Raw genomic sequence first — 16,494 nt, 5'->3', positions numbered from 1 at the left:
ATGTCTGAGTTTCGTCACTTCACGTTTAATAAAATAGCCATTTGTCCACTGCCACGCACTTAGACACCATCATCATGCTCCGTGTGCAAAACCTGATATCAAGCGACAACGCGTCATGTGACCGAGAAAGCCTAAAACTCACTGGTCCTTCTGTTTTGTCAATTGCAGTCCAGATGCAAGAGTTTTATCACTGAGTAGAAGTGTGAAATATTAGTGCTTCACCATGAATTTTAAAGTGTGTCAAAACCTTTGCACCTCATTCCTTCCATCTATTCCATCCCATGCTTTGCAATGCACAACCATAATGATCCTTATAAAGGTTATTCGACTTTCTTTAATTTTTTTCTGATCAAATCAGTACGTGGCAGATTAAAAACAAATCTTAATCATATATAAACTATATAACAGGCCTATGGATTCATTTGTGCAGCTAAACTACACCAAGATACAACTCTCAAACTTACCACTCTGAACAAACTTGGATTTATTCAACATTATTGCATTTGTGATATTAAATAAAAACAAAAACAACACTGGTAGCGAGACTGTTCAGCATATGGGCGAGAATGTATGCATGTCTATTTGAGTCGTCAATGATGAACAAATAGAGAACTCGAATGCGATTCACTATCAATCCTCAAAACGTTTCGTGGGCAAGTCCAAGAGCCGATGCGGTTTAAAAAGTGCTTACATGCATATAAGTAAGAGGAGAATATGAAAGATGAAATAATCTATCCATGTTGTAGAAGAAGAGTCCAGCTAACAGAGCTCTAAACGTCGTGGGTCTGCTTGTCGATCTTTGATTTTAAGTGCTCCTTGTAGGCCAGAATGTCCCCATTCCATTTGGTGATGGTCTGCTTCTCACACACCCAGATCTCCTGAGCCACCTGCAAGGGAAATGCAATTTGGCACTTTCAAAAAAAAACTATTCAGAATTTTAAAAGGTGAAATGTCAGAAGGCTTTATCCACAAAACGAATCCATACCTGCTGGATAAGTCTAAAGTCGTGACTGACCAGCATCATCCCTCCCTCAAAGTCATTGATGGCATCAGCCAGTGCATCAATTGTCTCGATATCCAGGTGGTTGGTGGGCTCATCAAGGAACAGCATGTGAGGGTTCTGCCAGGCCAGCCAGGCAAAGCACACACGGCACTTCTGACCATCTGAGAGGTTCCTGATGGGACTCACCTACAGAAGGAGAGCAGAGGTAATCTGTTGTACCAAATCACAATTTTGATTTAGAAAAAGGATTTTGTATTGGGAGCACTGAAAACTGCTATCCACATGCAGTACCAGTCAAAAGTAAATTGTAAATTTAATATTGAAGAAATTAAAGCATGAATGGACGGAACACTGGAATGCCATCATCCTCAAACGTTTCACAGGCAAGTCCAAGAGCCAATGGTGTATGATGTAAATTTATTTTTGAAGATATTACAACAATATAGAAACACATTTGCAATTATTTAGTAATCAAAAATTGTTAAACCGGAATATGTATTATACTTGAGATTCTTTTAAGTGCCACATTTAGCTTTGAAGACAGATCTGCACACTCTTGGTATTTTAATCTCTGTGTCTTCATGAGGGAGAGTCACCAGGAATAGTTTTTTTCAGCATCTTGAAGGTGTTCCTGGAGGTGCTGAACAGTAGTTGCTGCTTTTTCTTCACACTGTGCTCCAGCATTTTTAAAATTATTATTATTTATTATTCAGATCTACATTGATGGCACAGTTTTCACTACTCCCATTCCCATCCTTTTCCTAAGATTGCTGTACCCATGCTCTGGGAGCACCTGTATTTTTTGCCTCACTTTTGTGACCCCTGCAGCACTTCTTCATCTTCTATTTTTTTCACAGTTTTATTTATGTTAGAGCTTTACAAAGCTTAAAATGCCCCGCAATCACAGACCATAAAACAACCAACTGTGGAAAAAAATATCTATTTTCATCGAAATATTACTAAACAGCCAAAATATGTTTTTTTGTCTAAAGTTTTTATTTTTTATTTGTAACAGATTTTAAATAAGTGGACTCTAAAATGAAACATCTCAATTTAAACCCTCAGAAACACACACACACCTGCTGTTTGCCCGTTAGGCCGTAGCGTCCAATGATCTTCCTCATCTCCTCTTTCTCTTTGATCTCTGGGTAGCACTTCATCATATATTCAAGAGGGGACAGATCTAACTCCAGTTGTTCTGTCAGATGCTGCAGACCACAAATAAGACAAGATTCAACCAATCCAGTCGAAGCACAGTTATATGTAAGAAATAATATATGTACAAATTAAAAACATACATTGATTAAATTAATTTGTGGTAATAGAGATTCTATGAAAAACTGTTGGTAATAAAAAAGAGAAAATCACTGTAAATAGGTGCTTTTTAAGATTATGACATTGTCTGGACACATGTGAGCCTTGGTTCCTCCCAGTGTTTCTTCCTCCTCCAGCTCTGAAGGAGTTTTGTATGTTTAATGTTTTGTCTAATTGAATGCTAACACATTTCTGTAAAGCCACATCAGTTGTAAAAAGCGATATATATATATATATATAAATACAGTTGCTTAGATGTACTTATTATTTTATGTTAGCCTGACATAAAATGTTTTATAGTGCAGCACTAGTACTGCTATTTAGCTGCCAGTCCATCAACTATTAATGTTATCTTTTAAAATATTTACTTTTGACTTATATTGACATGATCATTTAAATCCATATACTTTCACGTTTTAGCATTTCTCTATACCTTTTACACCCTAAGACGTTTGCCCTGTGGGAGCACAGTGATTCAAAATCTTTGAGCTATATTTCATATTTCAGCAAAATATTATACATTTGGCCGGATTACCTGGTGATATCTGCCAATCTTCACATGTGAGTGTTTTCTGATCATACCGTCAGTTGGGAGCAGCTAGAAGCAAAAGGCAAAAAAAGGCACAAAAAAAGATTAATAACAGAAAAACAAGTGGGTTTTATACACAAATTAACATTTAACCTGGAGTAAACAAAACACATATTTATTTACTTAAATTCTGTCACACCCAACTGACCTCTCCCATCAGCAGTTTCAGTAGTGTGGACTTCCCTGCTCCATTGGGCCCCACTAAAGCCACTCGTGTGTCCAGGTCAATGCCAAACTCCAAGTTCTTATAAATACATGGCTTTTACAAAGAAACAAGGCAATGGAGAGAGTGAGAGAATGAACTTGTTGAACAACTTTAACATTATGTAAAATTACTTTCATTCACCAACAAATAAATAAATACTGCTTCAAATAACCAGCAGCCATAATTGACTAAATCCACACCTAATATCACTGAGTTTAATGTTCTTCAGTCTCCTGTGAAGTGGAGAATAGGAATGTTGGATATAGAAGGTTTTTGTGTGACATTAGCGATAGACTGTACTGCTATGTGACTGTGTGAGAAAAATCACACTGAGCTGTACTGAGCGAGGAGCTGTGCCGTCAGCAGACACTCTCTACTGGATCCAGTACGTACCGTGTCTTCAGAATATCTGAAACTGACATTCTGCACCATGATGACAGGAGGCGGGATCTTCCCACAGGGAGGAAAATAAAATGACAGAGTCTGAAGAAGTAAAGAAAATAAGCTCCAGGTTAGAACAATAGAATGCACTATTGAAGGTGACATACACAAACATAAAAAAAAAAATCAAGTGTGTATATAATTTCCACATAAAAAATGTTCATAACCACATAATTTTCATTATAATTATTTTTTTTTTCATAACCACACATCAACCTTGCAGCTTGATTTAGGGCTTGATGTAGATCCGTGTGTCTTTGCTATCGTAATCATGGGAAAAGTATGCCTTGCATACTTTGTACTAATTCTTTTAATCAATCGTGTGTTTTGGGCGTAACATGAAGTAAACCAATCAGCATGTCAATTCCTATTCCCTTTAAGAGCTAAGTGTGCTTTGATTTTGGTTTTGGATTGTTGGATTGCTATTTAAATGGCCCATAGTCTTAAGTCAGAAGAATCCAAGGTAATAGGATCTTGTTTTATTATTATTATTGGCATGCGCTATGGGTTTGTGCACTACTGTGTGTCCATGTGTGAGTAACAAGCATGTTGCATGTGTATGTGTGTTGGGCACGCAGCTGTGACCATTCACTGCCAAGATCGCAATTGAACATCTGACAGTTGGCGTCTGCCTAGGTTGTTTTCAGTCAGTGGCGCACCTGTGTTCATTGCCAAGATAGCAATATGCCAGAAATTTACCTAAACTAACTCATGTCGAGACCACCACACCTAACAGTGTGGATATATTCACAAGCGCAGTTCTATTTAACTGAAACAGACTAATTAGGCTTGTTTTATATACAGTGTAAAAATATTATGATTCCAATTCAAAATTTCCTCAATTCCAATAGAAATGCTCCAAAACCATTTTACACTGGCTTCAAGTTCTTAAGTTTCTTTCTTGTTGCTGTAAATATGCTGTGTTAGTGACAACGCTAACAGATGGACACAGCAGTGGTGAAGCTGCAAAGCTAACCAACACAGAAGCTATCCTTGGAAGGGATCAATTGAGGTGCAATGCCAGTTGTTTCAGAGCTGGATTACACCATGTTGTTTAGATAGTGTAGGCTTTGATGTTTGCTGTGACATGTGTATCATATCTGTAAGGAGCCTAGAATATTCTAATATGGAATTAGTGCATCCCTAGTTAATATGAGCTGTCTGTTAGGCTATCCTCATCTGGTGTTGTATGTATGATTTTATGTACTGTATAAAGACAGAAGTCTATAATGGAGATCTATCATAAAAAGCTCTGGTTTTAAAACAATTCAATGGTACGAAAACAGAAGTAAATGACAGAGCGGTTTAGTGTATTTACTCAAGAACAAGATCTAAGTGAAAAGTCATTTATCATTGAATGCAGCTCTATTTCTACATTACATATTAGGCAATGGCTGTTGGCACACAAAAAGATATGTCACAAGAGGCTACATGGAAGTGGCTAGAGTGAGCACTGTGGGTGTTGAGTGTTAGACCTTATCGCTGACTACACGGGAGGTCAGGCCTGAGGCCACCATCTTCTGCAGGGTCTTCTCTTTGCTCTGAGCCTGGCGGGCCAGCTTAGCCGAGCCGTGACCAAATCGAGCAATGTAGTTCTATGTGGAGAAAGAAAAACAGAGAAACTACTGAAGATTTACTCAGTTTCTTACAAAGCTTTACTGTTCAACATGGGTTTAGTCCCGTGGGACGTTAAAAAAAATATACTGTATTTTTCACACTATACGGTGCACTTAAAATCCTTTAATTTTCCCAAAAACGTATAATCCGCCTTATGTATGAATTCTACCAATCAGGTTGAAATGAGCAGTAAAGCCACTTCACTGAAGTACAGCGTTATATAAGAGTTTTGTTTAGTATTAACCCTGGCTGGCACAGCTGGAGCAGTATTAGCATTAGCCAATAACTGCTCTACACGCTAGCTCTTTCCCCGTTAAAGGTGAGTTTTATTGGTCTGTAGCCTGCTGCTAACCCCAACTAGCACTGCTGGAGCACCATTAGCATTACCCCCCAACCACGCTAAGCGCTAGCTCTTTCTTTTTTTTAAGAATTACAGTTTTGTTTATTTAAATTAGCTTAGCTGTACTTGCTGAATTAGAAGGAAAACATGACAACACCCCTGTTTCTTACTAGTGTCGCATAGTTCATCTTATAATCCAGTGCGCCGTATAGTGCAAAAAATACGGTAAATAGGGAATATTTACATTTAGACAGTTATTGTCCATGTACTGATTACTCTCATGTCCACAGGGTAGCAGTGTTTATTTACCTTCATGTGTGATATCTGGTCCTGCTCCCAGTTGTAACGCTTCATCTGGTTCTCCTCAACCTCCAGCCTTGTTTTCACGTACTGGTCATAATTACCCTTCAGTCAAAAACAGAGTCATTAGTCACACACACTGAAGACACGGGGCACAGCCCTTTCCTTTTAGACTTTCAGGTAAAATAACTTGTTTTTTAAATGAAATAGTATGTTCCTATCATTCCCTGTTGCATTAAAATAATGTATTTGTTCAAAAGTAAAGGTACAATGAATTGCTTATGAATTTACAGTAGTTAGATATTAAAAGTATGTTGAGTTATTATAGGTGCTCTACTAATTGATATAGGGGGGATACTGAATACTTTTGCACTTTTCAGATTTTTATTTGATTAAAATTTAGAAAAACATGTATTACTTTAATTACACTTCACAATTATGTGCTACTTTGTGTTCGTCTATCACTTAAAATCTCAATTAAATACATTAAATACAAGATTTGTAGGGATTGTAGGGTGACAAAATGTAAAAAAAAAAAATTATGGAATACTATGAATACTTATGAATACTTTTGCCACTGTATTACAAACTTATTGAATTAGTTAAAGGGACAGTACGTAAGTTTTTGGTGACAATGTGTAATTGCACTGAACATGCTAAAAAGTAAAAGTGTAAAACATGCATTGTGGTGTGGTCTCTATTTAGCGTGAATGAATCTGGTCAGAATTAGCAGAACCATGGTTGCTCAGGTAACCAGCAACAGCTGTCAGAGCCAGAAACATGTCTTGTGACCTACCAGACACCTCGTTTTTTAAATAAACCTACCTCAGGTAGCCCAGGGGATTCACTACACACTAATGGTGAGTTAGTGGGTGAGTTAGACAGTGAGAAACAGATTGAGCTAGAAGGCAATGGAAAAGATGCTGCCAATGGCAACAGACTAAACTCTTTATTATTAGAAGTTATTATAAGTTGATTCAATTTAAACAGATCTCTGTTTAAATGTATGTGTGCCCACAAAATTCACCTAAATTAAAATAGTTGAGTAATGTTAAGAATTATCCAATTTTACATAAAACACACTTAATTTGTTTGAGTTTAAACTAATTGTGGGTTTACAGTGTATGTGTAGGTGTCATGTAGAAGTGTGTCTGAAATTACTCACGGTGTAGTATTTGAGTTTCCTTTGGTGCAGATGGATGATGTTGGTGCAAATGCCGTTCAAGAAGTCTTGGGAGTGTGAGATGAGTACCAGAATTCTCTTGAAGCTTCAAAACAGTAAAAGTTAAACGTACAGGCCACACTCAGACAAAAAAATTACAATTTACAGTGGCAGGAGTGGCACTTACGATTTCAGCTCTTCCTCAAGCCACACACAAGCATCCAGATCAAGGTGGTTTGTGGGTTCATCCAGCAGCAACATGAAGGGCTTAATGAACAGGGCTCTGAGAGTGTGAAACAGAAACAGAAAAATTTTATGTGGTTTAACAAACAGATAAGTAAATATCTTTTCCATCTCTTATCTTCTTATAAATCAATCACACCAGCAAAATTTAGTTCTCCACATTGTGATGATGTCGTACCTGGCCAGCGAGACGCGCATCCTCCACCCACCACTGAAATCTTTCAGCTTTTTGCGCTGCATGGCTGGAGTGAAGCCCAAACCGTAGAGAATTCGAGAGGCTCGAACCTGGGCTTTGTCTGCGTCCAGCTCCTCCAAACGCTCATAAATCTCCATCAGCTTTTCACACTCCGCTAGAAGGAGCAAAACAGAAATTGATTTTAGTTTGTTATTTTAAACCACGGTACATATTAGGGGTGTCACGATTATCTAAGTCCTCGATTTGAATTTATTTCCGATTTTAGGGTCACAATTCGATTAGATTCTCGATTTTCTTTTTTTTTTTTACAGCAGAGAGGCCTATGCCAGTTTTAGATTAGTATATGGTCAGTCATTGGTTTGATTCATCAAATTTACAATATCTTATTTCAAAAGGTGGGCTTCATATGTGTGATGATATAAGTGATGCAAAGTGATACAAGTGATCTGTAATACACCACATTAGGCAGTAATGGTCAAATTTATATAATTTAATTAAGATATATATGTAATGCCATCTAGTGTCTTTTTTTGGTAGAAGCAGTGTGCACTATTAAAACAGCAATTGTGCAACATAAAATAAACAATAAAAATACAGGAACAGTCATGTTCAAAATAATAGAACAATTAGAGCCTTAACAAACTGAACTCTATCCTACTATAACAGTTAAACATTAAAAATAAGACTCTGTCCCTGAGAATGACAAGTTTTTTTATCTGAGAGAAAGATGCTCCTTAAGGTACCAAAACTATTAACATATTTCAGGCTAGACAAAACAACTGTTATTTTTATATTTTCAAGTTTTTCTTTAAGAGGATGGGAATGTCCACATTCTCTGGAGAAAGGGCTGCTCTTTGAGCAGTCACAATGTCCCAGCGTCGGCTACAGTGTGCTGTGCCATTTGCGTAGCGCGTGCTTGCGTAGCATAGAGGGAGGGATCGTCGATCCTCTTTTTGACTTCTAGGCTCGAGACCATGACATAATTTCAAGCGATTTCGATAAAATATCTAAATCGTGACACCCCTAGTACATATGTATGATCGCATTTACTATCTAATAAAGACAATGTTTTAATGAAAATAAATGTGTGAAATGGCTACAATGAATTTTCTGCTCTACACACTCTTCCTCAGACATGAGTTTTATGCAGGTTGTCAGATTGACACACAGTGGCAAGTGACCATGAGTCTTGCTCTGTAGCTGATTATTGAATACATAAGTTTCAGTGTCCAAAATGCCTGTCTCTATTACGCTTGTGGTGGTTATAAATTACCCAGCTGTGGTTAGCAACCTTACTAAAGCTCAGTGATTATCTGTTCAGCAAAAAATAGCCAGCCTTCCCATTAATATAGCTGCAGGACTCTGTTTAAGGGATTGGTGTGGGGCAAATTATCATGACATACCACACAGTTCAAATAAGAAAATACCGTCTGAAGCTTTGAATATGTTTAACTTAACACATTTCCTTTATATCTGATAAATCATCCTGATCATGTAAAATAAAGTAAAAAGTATAAAACCACTAGAATTCCCTAATTGAAACTGATCCTTTTTAAATAGTGTATGCCACATAATGTAACAGATTAAGATGTAAGATTCTGTATGGAATTTAATCATGAAATTCTGTCTTACGTATATATGTGAGTGATAACATTTAGTGGAAATAGTGAGGAAAACACTGTACTTCTTTTAAAAGAAAAACCTGCTCATTCATTGTTTTTTTTCCCTAAATAAATAATATTATTATAAAAAAACAGTTTATCCTGCTTTTGTTGGAGTAATGGACACTACTGCCCAGAGAAGGCATTGATGTTAGGATCTGACTGCATTCAGACAACAGCAACAAGAGCATTAATAAGGATTAATAAGATCTTCACCACACCTCATCCCAAAATCCTCCACTCATCCCAGAAATACTGGATGAGGCACCATCATTCCTGAGAACACAGTTCCCTTGCTCCAGAGCTCAGGACCAGAGCTCAATATTGGGGTGTTTTATACCCCTTTATACTTCTCTAGCCCACATTTGGCATAAAAGCGTTGTGCCAACAGGTTCAGGTTTGTATATACTCTATAGGGTATTTCTCTACAAGGTTTAAACATGCTGTTGTGCATGTGTCAGCAATGGGTGCAGCTGAAAGTAACTGAATAGATTTATTAGATCTTTTGGACGTAGTGAACATTACAAAAAGTTATATAGATTTATAGTAGATACTGAAAAAAATATATCAGTTACTAAATAATTTATAGCAGTTACTGAATAAAGTATAGTAATAACTGAACCATTTGTAGTAGTTACTGAATCATTTATATCAATTACTAGATAATTAAAAGGTTCTGAATAATATATATTTTTAATAGAAAATAAGCTTAGAGTTTATGGAGTTTTTTTGCCTTTAAAACAACTTTTAAAGTACAGTTTTATGTGTGGAGGGGTTTGAGGCTTAGTAAAAGCATGCCCTCTTGTGGTCATTAATGTTTATGCATTAAACCTTGTTAAAATTCAAGAAGCTGTTGTATTATGTAACGATTTCTCAGATGCAATGAACAGAATTAAAATACTGTTTTAAATCATGGATCTCTACACAGTAAATTTGCCAGCATCCGTTTCTTTGTATGCAGCCGAAAAAATAAAAGCACCGGATTTGGTTTAAGTTCAGACCTCTCTGTTTGAGTGTGTGACTCACAGTCCTCATGAGCTAATCTCTCCGCCTCCTTTTCTAACTCGATCCTCTCCTTGTCCACCTCCATGACACACTCCAATGCCGTCTTCTCGCTGGGAGCCATCTCTCGTGTCAGATGATAGATGTCTATGTGCTCTGGGATGGGAACCTCTCGATGGCCAATAGCAGACAGGAGCATGGACTTGCCTGTCAAAAGTGACAAAAAGAGACTGATAAATGTTGACACTGGTTCAACACTGTCTTAATGCTGAACCTCCCAAGATTAGCCTATACTTAGACTTTTATTTCAGTATCAATTCAAGACATATGACGAATAACTATATTATCTAGGTCATGTTAGCTTTATCGAAGCTCAAGACCTGAATTTTTCTACCTATCCTTATGAATACAAACAATGTACACATGCTGTATGGCTGGTGCTGAATATTATCAGTAGTCATTAATGTGTGATTAAATGCGAGAAACTCAACCTACATTATATAATTTTGGTGTGACAGCTGTATCCTTATATAAGTTGCAGCAACTTATTTACAAGTAAACAAACCATAAACCAAAACTAATTTCAATTCAAGATACATGAACAGACAGGACTTCCAGAATAAACAAGAAATAAACTACAGACAGAAAACAAAGAAACAGCAACCTGACTGACGTATAAAACGCACAAGACCAGACAACCTAACACTGAAAACACAGGAGCTTAAACACACATAGAGGGAACAGGAAACAGAAAACACTTGGGGACAGGTAATGAGGGACAAAGCTATGAAAGAACACTGAAGACATGGGCGGAGACAAGGACAGGACAATAAACAAAGGACGGGACAAATCCACCCTCATCTCTCTGTTTTATAGCCATGTTCTATCCTTGTGTTTCAGTATTGTCTCCCATATTTACTTTTAGACTTGTACTGTGTTTATTTTTTTTATTATAATGAAGCAAATTACTCATACTAATTAGTGCAGCTTCTAGTCCTCATTGCCCAGCTATGACACAAAGGTTGCAATTATTTTAGATAATTTAGAATTTTTTTCTTATACAACCAAAAAACCAGAGTGGCTGAAAATCAGTATTATGTTAATATGCTTTTGTTTGAATTGTCAGTTTATAACAGTGTGCATTACAAATATCTGAAACAAAATCCTTTCTTTGTAGTATTCCTATGTATTAACCTAGTCACAACTTCATATGTTAGCCCTTAGCTAACAATAGGCTCTGTTCAACAACCATCCTTGGGAAGATTTTTCTAATAACCAGTTATGCAGGTAACTGGGGGGATTCTGACAATAGTTCTAAGGTCTGAAGAGACTCATGAGATCTCAGCGTGCTGCAATATCCTATCTAATACAACAGCATGAGGGACAGCTGCTGTCATACCTGTGCCATTGAGGCCGATGAGACCGTAGCGTCTGCCCGAGTTCAGCTCCAGGCTTGTGTCGCTCAGCAGCTCCTGACCGTGGAAGGTGAGTGAAAGGCTACTGATGTGAACATCTGTACTGTTAGGGTGGGATGCCAAGACGCCTGTGACGGCCCGTGCCTCCATCTTACGCAGCTCAAACTCGTCCAGCTCTTTAGTCAGAGCAGTCACTTCTGCAGAGAGTAAAGAAGTGAAAGAGTGAGGGCAGGGAAAAGACAAGAATAAAATACTGAACAATCGTTCTATCTCCATTTCTCTGCAAAATTTGATATGTATATCAAACAGCAATCCTTAGGTCAGAGCTGCATAGACACTGACTGCATGAACACTAAATATTACCTGTTACAATAATCAAGTTGTCGTATATGGATAACCACAGCAAGATTTTGCTGACATTAATATTGCTCAATTATTTTTCTCAGAATGGAAATCCCATTGATATAAATAAGCTGTTTTATTTAAAAATGTTTGCATTACAAATTTAAGGTTTGAATATTATTAATAATTTAAAGTTCATTATTTTCTTAAAGGGTGTAAATGCATAATTTCTTTTGTTTTATTATTATTATATAAGAAATAATAATAATAAAATAATATACCGCAATAACAGGTTATTTGGTTTAAGGGGTTTTGTAACCTTTTGTAACACATGCAATATATACCATAAATACATAACATGCAACGTAAATATGTAAGATGTAACACAAACATGTAACGTGTAACATAACATAATTATCGCTGCTATTTGTGTTTACCTTTTTTGAATGAGTGATCAATATGTAACACAAATTGTTACGCAGCCTGACTCTCCTTCCACACTACCGGACTCCATTTCCCAGAATCCTACGATTTATGACATCACCGTCAGTCGCTCTCCTTCGCCCAATCACGTTACGCTCCGACGCTCAGATTCACCTGTGTTCTGAGGAAGTTCCGGGTTATGCTTATCATGGATTTTGAAATTTTAGGCTGCATTTTGTATACTATCTTCGCGAGGTATTGTCGTCTTTTTTTTGCATACTAAGCGTTTTTTTCATGTATTTTTCTAGTGCCTTCTCGTTTCTACCCTCTTTTCTGATTAATCGGTTTATGTCTCTTGCTTTGCCCCTTTTGGATTTAATGCTTGGTTGGACTGTCTTTTGGTTTCGAACACGGACTGTTTATACTACTACGGCTCTGGTATTTGGTGAGATTATTGTTTGTTTGGCTCTGGTATCTGTAATATCTGGTTATCAGCCAGTTAATAAACCAGTCTGTTCATTTCACTCGGCTAGCGTCACTCCACTCTGTCTGCCATTACACAAATAAGTAACATGTAAAATCAGATGTAATATGTAACGTACAACTTGTAACATATCTTTGTGACATCATAATTATGTAACAGGCAACATAAAAATGTACTCATAAAACTGTATTCACTCTCTCTGCCCCAGTTCCTCCAGTTCCTACAATGCATTACCCAGTTTATTTAGTCAAGTAAAATTAATTTGAGATATAGGCATCATTACTTTCATACTTGGCATGAAACAAAAACTAGACCTCCCTCACATACATGCTTGTTTCATGTTGCATGATGATGAAATGGAGATGTGTTATGTCTGTCGTGTCTTTCTACACAATAAAACAGTCATGACCTTTTTTGATCTTCCTCTTTACAACTGGTTGGTTTGTCAGTTTAGATTTAAGCAATCAAACCCTGATGCTTAGCCAAAATCACATTCCACCGATCCATTTGTAGCTAAATGAATCTGTTCAAATTAACCAGATTCATTAAAAAGAGAAGAGTCAAAATGCCCTAAATCAACAGGAGTAAGGCTGTTCTATAACATTTCTGATTCATTCATAGTCATTTCACTCCACTTTTTTGAGTTTTACTGTATTTGGAGAGAGAACTGTCAAACAACAGAATGCCCCAATAATTCTAAGATAGGCCTAAAAATGTTAAAGCAGTGTTTTATCATACATTGTTTATTGCTTATTACACTTATATTATATTATACTATATTATATTATAAGTATGGTGGATGTTTAACATTTTGGGGGGGATACAGATATTTTAGATACTGTTAAGAGTTAAACTGGTTAAATTGCTGGGATTGCATTTATGTCAGATCTGTTGTTCAGAAAAGAGTGACTCCTCTCAGATGCTGTTAACACAGAGCACTGACCATATTATGACCATATCAGTGGGTCATTCTTCAGTGTAAATTCAATAGATTAATAAAAACACACCTCCGTTTGCTTCACCGTTAGAAACTGCTCCATTTTCCTCCGGCTGCTTGGTGTCCGCGCTCACCTCCTCATGCTTTTTGACACGCTGGCGAGATTTGGCTGCCTCCTTCTTCTTGGCAGCCTTCTTCTTAGCAAGGTCTGAGGGCATGGTCGCAGAGGGCAGCAACCTGTGGGGAAGAGCTGCACAGTATACTGTGTGTTACTCAGTACATCATAATAATAAATTAAATATTGAATAACAATAAAACGGTAAATTCCTATTTACAAATACAATGCTCAGCTTGACACTGACATTGACATTCCTTACAAATCAAGTATTTTTTGCTCTACTATGTTATAAACATTTCCAGGCATCAGCTCATCCCAATGTGTCTTCCAAAATAAGACATTTTAAAAAGGAGTTTGTTGTACTATTGTGAGAAAAACAAAACTTGACAACACGTGCGTACAGTATATTACACCAAGATGGAAAAATACATGGATAAACTGGGTGAATGGATGGATAGAAAGACACATAGAAAGACAGAAAAATGGATGAAAGGATGGGTCGATTGATAGATGGATGGCTAATGGAGAGATCTACTTTGTGGTGGTGTAGATCTGCTGTGTGGTGGCAAACATTGTAGGTCTGCTGTGTGGTGGTGTAGATCTGCTGTGTGGTGGTGAACATTGTAGATCTGCTGTTGGTTGGTGTAGATGTGCTGTGTGGTGGTGAACACTGTAGATCCTCTGTTTGGTGGTGAACATTGTAGATCCGCTGTTTGGTGGTGTAGATCTGCTGTGTGGTGGTGAACATTGTAGATCCTCTGTTTGGTGGTGAACATTGTAGATCCGCTGTTTGGTGGTGTAGATCTGCTGTGTGGTGGTGAACATTGTAGATCTTCTGTTTGGTGGTGAACATTGTAGATCCGCTGTTTGGTGGTGTAGATCTGCTGTGTGGTGGTGAACATTGTAGATCCTCTGTTTGGTGGTGAACATTGTAGATATGCTGTGTGGTGGTGAACATTGTAGATCCTCTGTTTGGTGGTGAACATTGTAGATCCACTGTTTGGTGGTGTACATTGTAGATCTGCTGTGTGGTGGTGAACATTGTAGATCTGCTGTGTGGTGGTGGACATTTTAGATCTGCTGTTTGGTGGTGTAGATCTGCTGTGTGGTGGTGAACATTGTAGATCCTCTGTTTGGTGGTGAACATTGTAGATCTGCTGTGTGGTGGTGAACATTGTAGATCCTCTGTTTGGTGGTGAACATTGTAGATCCGCTGTTTGGTGGTGTACATTGTAGATCTGCTGTGTGGTGGTGAACATTGTAGATCCTCTGTTTGGTGGTGAACATTGTAGATCCGCTGTTTGGTGGTGTACATTGTAGATCTGCTGTGTGGTGGTGGACATTGTAGATCTGCTGTGTGGTGGTGGACATTGTAGATCTGCTGTGTGGTGGTGGACATTGTAGATTTGCTGTGTGGTGGTGTAGATCTGCTGTGTGGTGGTGGACATTGTAGATCTGCTGTGTGGTGGTGAACATTGTAGATGTGCTGTGTGTGTGTGAACATTGTAGATCTGTTGTGTGGTGGTGAACATTGTAGATCTGTTGTGTGGTGGTGAACATTGTAGATCTGCTAAGCGGTGGTGTAGATCTGCTGTGCTGCGCAACAGTGTGACATGTGCAGGATCAACGGGGTAACGAGGCCTACTTCAGATAAACTTAGACTCAACACTCACACACTCACAAACACACAGAGCTAACAGCGCTAACACAGCTCAGTACACCACTTCATTACACACACAGTACAGTAGAGACATGACAACACCTCCCACACCTCCCTGTACCCTACACTGGTCCAGACCTTCAGTCTAAAGCCTCTGAATCAGAATGTAGGTTATTTAACTGGCTTAAAGCGACACCGGCGCCCTGCCTGACTGGCCGACATGCTACCGCTAACCTAGCTAACCGTCCTGTGGACATTACGACTGTTATTACCGTGTAAAGACAACGCGGACAGAACAAGCGCGGTCTGGACCAGCCTGTGTGTTCATTAATAACATTATAAACTACAGACGCGGAGTGTTAGCTTAGCTTACCCTCACACTGTCAGCAGCTACAGCACAGACAGCAGCATGGGAGAAACGGGTGACAGCCCGAAAGAGAGAGAGAAAGAGAGAGAGGAGAGATGGAGAGAAGGGAGGGAGAAAGAGAGGTGAACCACGTGAACCATTAAACACACTGATCCCCCCCCCCCCCCCCCCCCAACTGTCAGTTGGTTACTTAGATAACTAGCCAGGTTGCTAATAATAAATAATGATAAATAGCTGTTACTCTGTAGTTGTAAAGACTCTATAACCATGTACAGAGAAGCAGCTTACCTTATCTAACTGTAATAAGCCGCGGGTGTTGGTTAATAAACCTGTTATAGACTTAGTGACACTAAACTGCTCTCCTTACTTGGTCACTGTTTGAGCCGGTGTTTGGGGCAGGGCGGAGAGATCGGAGACCACGCCTCTTGTGGGCGGGGCCAGATGATGCGCGTTCTCTTGTGGACAGCTGTTATGTTATAGAATCAGATTTGTGCCAAAAGCCTGATCAGCGAAATACAATCAGAGAGACCCGTAAGCAAAAATACACATTTTTAAATGTGAAAAAGATCAATAGTTTACTCCATTACACAAATTATTGTTTTGCAGGTAATATTGTTTCTTTTTTGAGGTGAAGTTTTTTTCCTTTCATAAATTCTCAGTCAAATCTATACCGAA

At 38.2% G+C, this 16,494-nt stretch overlaps 1 protein-coding gene across 2 annotated transcripts; it reads right to left on the bottom strand.

The window, feature by feature from the left end:
* Nucleotides 1-467: 467 nt before the first annotated feature.
* On the bottom strand, nt 468-16,216 carry abcf2b (ATP-binding cassette, sub-family F (GCN20), member 2b). Of its 2 annotated transcripts, none has more exons than XM_007230321.4 (15): nt 16,108-16,216; nt 13,745-13,924; nt 11,473-11,685; nt 10,098-10,280; nt 7,393-7,564; nt 7,159-7,254; nt 6,975-7,077; nt 5,819-5,914; nt 5,028-5,147; nt 3,505-3,594; nt 3,055-3,165; nt 2,853-2,915; nt 2,083-2,211; nt 986-1,189; nt 468-887 (listed from the first exon to the last, which is right to left on the bottom strand). In XM_007230321.4, the coding sequence occupies exons 2-15, from the start codon at nt 13,890-13,892 to the stop codon at nt 771-773; spliced, it is 1,845 nt and encodes a 614-aa protein (XP_007230383.1). In that variant the 5' UTR covers nt 13,893-13,924; nt 16,108-16,216; the 3' UTR covers nt 468-770. The 2 variants fall into 2 exon arrangements, with proteins under 2 accessions (XP_007230383.1, XP_007230382.1); XM_007230320.4 differs by lacking the exon at nt 16,108-16,216 and adding an exon at nt 15,826-15,932.
* Nucleotides 16,217-16,494: the final 278 nt, after the last annotated feature.

The sequence above is a fragment of the Astyanax mexicanus genome, chromosome 8 (assembly GCF_023375975.1).
Source record: "Astyanax mexicanus isolate ESR-SI-001 chromosome 8, AstMex3_surface, whole genome shotgun sequence".
Lineage (NCBI taxonomy): Eukaryota > Metazoa > Chordata > Actinopteri > Characiformes > Acestrorhamphidae > Astyanax > Astyanax mexicanus.
Note: the sequence above shows the minus strand (reverse complement) of the source record. Positions and strands in the feature narration are given on the sequence as shown.